Source organism: Cicer arietinum, chromosome 1, assembly GCF_000331145.2.
Source record: "Cicer arietinum cultivar CDC Frontier isolate Library 1 chromosome 1, Cicar.CDCFrontier_v2.0, whole genome shotgun sequence".
Classification (NCBI taxonomy): Eukaryota; Viridiplantae; Streptophyta; class Magnoliopsida; order Fabales; family Fabaceae; genus Cicer; species Cicer arietinum.
This window is the reverse complement of record NC_021160.2, coordinates 44,707,069-44,715,916: the sequence shown is the minus strand read 5'-3', so window position 1 is coordinate 44,715,916 and position 8,848 is coordinate 44,707,069. Positions and strand designations below refer to the sequence as shown.

The window sequence follows — 8,848 nt, the reverse complement described above, 5'->3', positions numbered from 1 at the left end:
CAGCTTTGTCTTATCTTCTACGTTATAAAAAAAAGATTATATTGTAGAAATATTTAAATAAGATTTTAACTAAGAAAAAGTTTGGTTATTAAGTGCTTAAGAGATAAATTTTTCCATAGTGATACTATGGCTTATGGTGTAATTGCGGCAAGGAGATGGACCAAACAAGCTTTTGTTTTAAAGTTTTGTGAATAAAAAACTAGATGACAAGATGGATCTAGTTATATGTGGTAGATAATACCGATCATTTATTTGAAATCATATAATTCAGATTACATTGTCAGTAAACTAATGTTAAACAATCTTAATCTTTCATTTAAAATTGAACGGTCTATATCTATAATTGTGTCACACAGTCACAGTGGAAAATCCAAATTCTTACATTAATAAATTTGTTCGTTTCAAATTATAGAGTCTGAACAATTAAAAAAAGGAGTAAATAGACCTAACTCTATACCTTTGTGCTTTGAATTTATTTATGAATTTATAAAATTCCATTTACATGTGTTTTTGGTACGTTACATAGCACCACTACTTTCACCGATGTATTGTGAAAGTCATGTAGTTCATGTCACCTATTTTCGTGTTTATTTGTACAATGCAGGGGATGTTTAGCTTTCCAAGATGATTGTTGAAAGCAGCTTCCTGCATGTGCAGCTGGTACATGCTCATCATGAAAATGGTCAACAAACCTATTTTAAGTTATTTTTTTTTTTTAAGAATTTTATATTGAATGAAATATGATATGATAAAATATTTATAAGCAGTATGTTTTCGTATCTTATAAGTTGATTTTGTGAGAATTGTGCAAGAAGCAACTCAAATTTAAATTTTTTTTTGCACAATATTAGATTTATCGGTTAAAATATATCATTTATATAGTCCTTTGCAAAATATATAGAGAATAAAGACTATGCATCATTTACAACCAATCACAATGTGTCAACATCTTAAATAAAAATTGAAAAAAAAAAAAGAAAGTTACTCAATTCTTTAATGTTGTGGTAAATTGTGTTCGGTTGTAATGTAAATTAATTTTACACTAATAAAATACAATTTTTGTCCTCAAATATATATGATTCCCCACTATTTGATATATTACTTTTTTTTTTCTTCTGAGTAATGATATATTACTTATTACCGCAAAAAAAAAAAAATGTAGTTTCTGTGCCATAACTTGTATGGTAGCTGCAAGGGTCCAAGTTGTTAAATAGAATTTTAACTTGACGACTCCATATTTGTAAACATGAATCCAGCCTTTGCAAAAATGTGAGACAATTAATAAAAACCTCCCTCTTATCATGATATGAGACAAGTTATTGAAAAGAGGAGTAGGTAAAATTATACATTGTTAGAAGAGTTTAAAGTTGAGTGGAAGAGTTCAATCATGTAATGGGTGGGACATATATAAAAAAACTTTTGATTTTATATTGTTAGTCTCAGATAGCAGAGCGAACAACTTTAAAAATCAATTAGCACTATACGTTTCAAATTTGTAAATTGTTAGATGATGCGGTCGAACTTGTAGGAGATAATAATGTAAATCCAAGCGATTACCAACAATGCTAGAAATTTTAAGACGGGTAGGGAATTGTTGATGTTGAAATGAAATAAGTTGTATTAGACTTCATCTGTTCCACTGTGTTGATTTGATATTCGAGGATTTTGGCAAAGATTTGATTATTCAACATGTTAATATAAATAATGCAAGAAAACTCACTACCTATAATAAATCATAAGCAATGCTAACTACCATAATCAGGAAGTTCACTAATGGGAGGGATTTGATCTAATGACAATATTTGACCTATTTATTTGACTCTTGTCTCAATGAACTCAAACTATCATTGATGTCTAATGTTTTGCTCAGAAAAGAGTGAAAAACTAGTAGGTTTGCAAATACAAAATAGCAAAGAAAAATTGCCAAAATAGCTATGAATAGTCTGTTTTGAAAAAATATAACTGTATGCTTTAGGATAGATACTCCTTTCATGGATGTGCTTTGATTGGTGGATTTTGATGCAACATCCGCCATAGATTCCATATATGAGGCAGTAGATCATTTCAAGAAAATGAACTAGTTTATAGTTTTGTTTTTAATTTCCTCCATTAGTGTTAGTTTATAATTTAAATTTGTTTATGCTTAATTTTCTAAGTTTATAGCAAGAAAAGGAACTAGTTGTATCAAAAGAAAATAAATGATTTAGTTTATGTGACAATCAACATGATGTTAACAAAGAAATAATTAAGAGAAATGAAACCACTTTCATTTGTTGATATTGAATCTAATGATGAATTTTTACCTACAGTAGATAGATGTGTTAATGATGATGAGAATGTGACGCAACCTATTAATGCTGTATTAACGTTGAAGTGGGTGCAAATTGTGCAAACTTCTTGTTCAAACAATCCTCCACCTCCACCTTTCAGATGATTTTTTTTAAGCACCTTCATATAATGTTGATAATTATAATATGATAATTATACTATTATATTTGGTTCTAATATTGAAGAACCTTTGTCATATAGAAGTTGAAAATGGAGACAATGACAAAGATGATGATGTTATATAATAATTGAACTTTTGAAGAAGGAGCATGTTTAATGTTTTTATGTTTTGGTCGAATAATTTTTCTAATTTATATGACACTTTATTATGGTAATTTAGTATTTTATTTTGTTTTGTTTTGTAATTGAATTGAAATTTTTGAATTATATATGAGTCAAAATTCGTTTACCCTATGAGTAACTGTATAATGAACTACCCCTCTTAATAATTCAATATAAACAATAAATTTCACTAATTCAAATAAACGTATAATAAACTTTTAAAAAATATAAGTAAATACCAATAGTTAGATTATATAATTGTAAATTTCAAATTTATATAAAAATCTGTATGTTTGATGAATAATATATTTTGTCAATAATCAATGTTAAATTAATAAAATTATTTATTAAGCACAATAACTCATCGTAGAGTTACTCTTGTAGTCAACAAATTCCATCTCTCTATATATATGTATCATGCTCATATTATTTTAATATTTTAATATAAGGTAAACTCACAAATTTCCAAATTGAGTTCATCTAGACAACATGAATTTACTTTAAACTCTCGAATTTATCCCCTCTTATATTCAAAGAATGTGCTATCGATTTGTTAGTTATCACGTCTATGCGCTGCGTGGTAAAATAATTACATGTATGAATAACACCAAATCGATGATCCAAACTTATGCTCAACAAACTTTATCTGCCCTAATTTAGACTTGCAATTTATTTGGGGATTAACTATCAACTTTTAATTACAAGTTACCAGAATGACTAACAAAATTTTATTTTAAACATGATATCTTTGAGATAATCGCTACACAAAAAAGGGATAGAAAGAAAGAGAAAATTATAGAGAAGAAAATGAAATTTGAAAAAGAAAAGTATAAAAGTCTTCAACTGTTTTGTGCTTAATTACTCTTATATTATACCCTTATAACCTTTTAAAATAATTAAAAATTTAGTTGGGTAAGGAGATGACACCTTACAAACTAAATAAAACCTAAAAAATTAGTGACCACTTAAAGAAGAAAATAACATCTACCTCACACTAAGCCAAATGGATTCGTGGAGGTTCTCCCACTACATGTGGAATACAAACCCTAACATGCTCCACTAGGCTAACACTTCAAAAATTACTATACCCTATAACGAACAAGACATCTTGATTTGTCAAGATCAATACATACATCAATAGCAATATATGTGGACACAAATGAGATCTTTGGTTAATGTGTTGTCTAATAACAATTATTTGACATCCAATATCAAATTCGCATGTGCTTAGTATTTCATAGCAAAATGAGAGTCATAGCGAGAGAAAGAATGCTCTTGGAAGGCTCATTCATAATTACTAATCACTGCTAAGAAGCATGTGTATTTTGAAATTGAATTAAGTGGAGAATGTTATGATCTCTCAACCAATGAAATTTTTTACTTTTTATTTTTTTAAATAGAAGGGAGTCCAGTGTAATTTGAGCATTCTTCAACTCTCCAGTATAATTTACCCTTTTCTGTGCACTACTATTTATGGGATGTAGGCAATTAAGATGTCTGCCTGTAAGAACAAAGGCTCTGTTTATCTAACTAGAGGATCATGTAGTATAGTGCTAAAATACATATTTCCACCCTGTTTCGTAGGAATATCCAATACCATGAATTAAACTAATTTAAAGGTTTGCTACAACAAACGAGAAATCCTGTAGACTCAGCTTGGCAAGTCACTATTCACTCACCATATTTCTCTTGTATTGGATCCTCTTTCATGATCCAGATCTCTTAGCTACATAGTTGATTTGACTAAGGTTAGGGCTGAACGTGGGTGGGTTCCACCTAAACCGCTACCCAACCGAGTGGGATTAGTGAGGGGTAGGTTGAGCCTAAACCCTTTTATTTTCCAAGGTATCTGAAGTCTGAACTGACCCAACTCACTCAGATCTGGGTCATCTTGGGTCGAGTTTCGTGTCTAATACCCCATTCTAGAAGCTTATTTATATCAGTGCATCTCATAGAAAGTAAATGTATTCATAAACAATAAACACCGGCCATGAGATCAAACACAGATGGGGTAAGAGAGGAAGGAGATGGAGACGGGTCTTGCTAGGTAGCAGAACCGGGAGGCTCACAACCACTGTTATCGCAATTCAAGATATTTGCACGAAAAGGATCTATAGCGATCTCCACCCTCTTCGCCATTTCAAGAGCAGTAACACCATGTGAGGCTACACTGTAGGACTGCCGTGGTGGATGTGTGAGAGAGTGAATCCGTCAATTTTGTTCACATCAGAGAACTTTAAAGTGAGAGGGACTGGTCAAGGGAGCACATACAAGAGGAAGATAGAGGCTCAGAGTACTGGCATGGAAGTTCAAAGTAGAGCTTCTTCTACTGATTTGTCAAGAAAATGGAAGCATGGATTGAGGAATCAGTTCAACTAAATTGAGCTTGATAAAAAAAAAAAACACCAGATTACTGCTTGATTCTTTGTTGCTTACTATATCTAATCTGATGCAACCATTCTAATCTAGTTAACTTCATTCTTCATGCTATTGAATGTTACTATAACACAGATCAACATACTATAGATCTGTGTCTAAGCAACAACTTCTCAACCTTCAATAAGATATCAAACAATTATCAGAATTTGCAAAGATATGTGTCGAATCAACCTTGGTCTGACCTTTCTGTAGGTTTAGAATGAACATGGTGGTGGGATTGTATATTTGAATCAATAAACTTGAGTATATAGCAAACACATAGGGAAGAGATGAACCTATAACATCTGCCGACTAGCCATCAGAAAGAATAACAGAATTTAACCAACTAACAACATCAAGTGTAAGTATTTTTCTTAGTGTTTTGGGTGGAAGGGTTTAGCGGTGCAGATTTGAAAAGTCAGATGCAGCCATAGCACAATCCGATAGAGAGAATAAAAGGAACCTTCTTTTTGCAGAAAATGAGAAAAGAAACAGGTCAAGGGGAATCGATAGGTCGTTTATTGTATACTGGATGACCAAAATTGACCACTGACCAACATGAGTATGTAACTCTTAACTTGTATTTTGAGGCTAAAAAAAGTCACTATATAGGCAAATTTTAAGCAATGACAAAATGCAAGGAAAATATCTGTTTGAGACTTTCAGCGATATACAAACATTTTTTTTTCAGTTGCTCAAGAGCTTGCAGTTTTTGGCCTCCCAAAAATTTTGTAAATATGATCTTACATCGCTTTTGAAATTTTAAGTGAATCTCAAAGTAATGCTTCCTACCCATGGCTATAAGTCAAAATCACAAGTCTCAACCTAGAGAAAACCATTGCTATTAAATTGATGCATCAAACTAATACATTAGGACATACAGACATGATCTGCAATAATTTCTGAATAACTACCTTTAGTCATTTTTGGAAAAACAATAGAATTATGTTGCACTCCACTCTGTAGAGAAAACAAACATTGGAGCACCTTTGAGGAACCATAATGTACTATGTACATAATCTGAAGTCCTTTTAAAATCCAACAGTACATTTGGTTGTTCATATCAGACAACTAAAGTGAGATGTAGCAAATAATTCTGCATAATACACTCAAATAACAAATTGTAGGTTTTTTTATGAAATAATGTTTAATTACATTTTATTGACAAATTGTAGGTTTTCTTGGATCTTACTACTCATTCCACCGTAGATTTAAGAAAACATCCAAATTGCAACTGCGAACCATGACTGTGATTTAAAACCTTGCTTTCCAATACAATCCTAAAAAACTCACTAGTCTTACAATAACAATCCATTTACAATTTTTTGTAGCAAAAACCAACAAATATGAGTACCTAATCTAATCATAGTCTCACATTCACAATGAAAACCGTAACATTCAAAGCTAAGGAGACAAACCACCACTACACGACACACTTCATTTGATTCAAAATCATCATCTTACAACCATATATCAAGTCAAAACATTGATCATGTAAGCATTGCATATCGCAACAACAAAAATAATAGTAAAAAATAAACTACAAAACCCTAACCTTATTTGCTTCTACTGATTTGTCAAGAAAATGGAAGCATGGATTGAGGAATCAGTTCAACTAAATTGAGCTTGATAAAAAAAAAAAACACCAGATTACTGCTTGATTCTTTGTTGCTTACTATATCTAATCTGATGCAACCATTCTAATCTAGTTAACTTCATTCTTCATGCTATTGAATGTTACTATAACACAGATCAACATACTATAGATCTGTGTCTAAGCAACAACTTCTCAACCTTCAATAAGATATCAAACAATTATCAGAATTTGCAAAGATATGTGTCGAATCAACCTTGGTCTGACCTTTCTGTAGGTTTAGAATGAACATGGTGGTGGGATTGTATATTTGAATCAATAAACTTGAGTATATAGCAAACACATAGGGAAGAGATGAACCTATAACATCTGCCGACTAGCCATCAGAAAGAATAACAGAATTTAACCAACTAACAACATCAAGTGTAAGTATTTTTCTTAGTGTTTTGGGTGGAAGGGTTTAGCGGTGCAGATTTGAAAAGTCAGATGCAGCCATAGCACAATCCGATAGAGAGAATAAAAGGAACCTTCTTTTTGCAGAAAATGAGAAAAGAAACAGGTCAAGGGGAATCGATAGGTCGTTTATTGTATACTGGATGACCAAAATTGACCACTGACCAACATGAGTATGTAACTCTTAACTTGTATTTTGAGGCTAAAAAAAGTCACTATATAGGCAAATTTTAAGCAATGACAAAATGCAAGGAAAATATCTGTTTGAGACTTTCAGCGATATACAAACATTTTTTTTTCAGTTGCTCAAGAGCTTGCAGTTTTTGGCCTCCCAAAAATTTTGTAAATATGATCTTACATCGCTTTTGAAATTTTAAGTGAATCTCAAAGTAATGCTTCCTACCCATGGCTATAAGTCAAAATCACAAGTCTCAACCTAGAGAAAACCATTGCTATTAAATTGATGCATCAAACTAATACATTAGGACATACAGACATGATCTGCAATAATTTCTGAATAACTACCTTTAGTCATTTTTGGAAAAACAATAGAATTATGTTGCACTCCACTCTGTAGAGAAAACAAACATTGGAGCACCTTTGAGGAACCATAATGTACTATGTACATAATCTGAAGTCCTTTTAAAATCCAACAGTACATTTGGTTGTTCATATCAGACAACTAAAGTGAGATGTAGCAAATAATTCTGCATAATACACTCAAATAACAAATTGTAGGTTTTTTTATGAAATAATGTTTAATTACATTTTATTGACAAATTGTAGGTTTTCTTGGATCTTACTACTCATTCCACCGTAGATTTAAGAAAACATCCAAATTGCAACTGCGAACCATGACTGTGATTTAAAACCTTGCTTTCCAATACAATCCTAAAAAACTCACTAGTCTTACAATAACAATCCATTTACAATTTTTTGTAGCAAAAACCAACAAATATGAGTACCTAATCTAATCATAGTCTCACATTCACAATGAAAACCGTAACATTCAAAGCTAAGGAGACAAACCACCACTACACGACACACTTCATTTGATTCAAAATCATCATCTTACAACCATATATCAAGTCAAAACATTGATCATGTAAGCATTGCATATCGCAACAACAAAAATAATAGTAAAAAATAAACTACAAAACCCTAACCTTATTTGAGAGCTTTGTGAACAGCAACAGAATCCGACGAACTAGGGATCTCTGCTACTCCCTTGACTTCCTGCTGCTGGCGAATGATTGAGTTCCTTTCGAACTCGCGCCACTTGTTAATTGCAACGGTGCAGGCCACTGAAACCGTACGTAACAGCGATGAAATTCGATAAAAATTGCGAACAATTAAGAGAGTGATCGGAAATTGGATTACCTGCGGCGCCGACGAAGTAGACGAGACGGGTGAGTTTGGGGCCGGGAGGGCCAGCATATTCTTCGCCGGTCATGTATCCGCCGCCGGTTAGTGCTTCCTTCTCACTTTTCCGCTACTCACTATCTTCTTAGGTGGAAATGCGTTATTGTGCTTGTGACAGTGTTAGATGCTTTACTTTGGAAAGAATATAATGAAGTAACTCAATCCATTTTTTTTTTTAAATTGAGATAAGATAATTTTTGTTAATCAAATAACACTAATGGGATCAATTTTACATTTGAATTTGATACCTTACTATCACCTCAAGTATAGTGAAGTAACTCACGCACATTTTTTTTATAAACCATCTAGTTTACTTTTTATTTTCTAATAATCTAGTTTTTACTTAAAAAA

General features: G+C 32.0%; 1 protein-coding gene across 3 annotated transcripts; it reads right to left on the bottom strand.

The window, feature by feature from the left end:
- Positions 1 to 361: 361 nt before the first annotated feature.
- LOC101494005 (uncharacterized) lies at positions 362 to 8,642 on the bottom strand. Of its 3 annotated transcripts, none has more exons than XM_004488963.4 (3): positions 8,456 to 8,642; positions 8,242 to 8,379; positions 362 to 657 (listed from the first exon to the last, which is right to left on the bottom strand). In XM_004488963.4, exons 1-2 carry the CDS (start codon positions 8,526 to 8,528, stop codon positions 8,243 to 8,245), a joined length of 210 nt encoding a protein of 69 aa, XP_004489020.1. In that variant the 5' UTR covers positions 8,529 to 8,642; the 3' UTR covers positions 362 to 657; position 8,242. The 3 variants fall into 3 exon arrangements, with proteins under 3 accessions (XP_004489020.1, XP_004489019.1, XP_073221216.1); XM_004488962.4 differs by lacking the exon at positions 362 to 657 and adding an exon at positions 7,583 to 7,920; XM_073365115.1 differs by lacking the exon at positions 362 to 657 and adding an exon at positions 7,583 to 7,646.
- Between the last annotated feature and the right edge of the window lie 206 nt (positions 8,643 to 8,848).

Coding starts and splice junctions, on each gene's coding strand:
- LOC101494005 (XM_004488963.4), bottom strand. CDS start 8,528: ATGACCGGCGAAGAATATGCTGGCCCTCCCGGCCCCAAACTCACCCGT. Junction 8,380..8,455: donor CTACTTCGTCGGCGCCGCAG/GTAATCCAATTT, acceptor GTACGGTTTCAG/TGGCCTGCACCGTTGCAATT.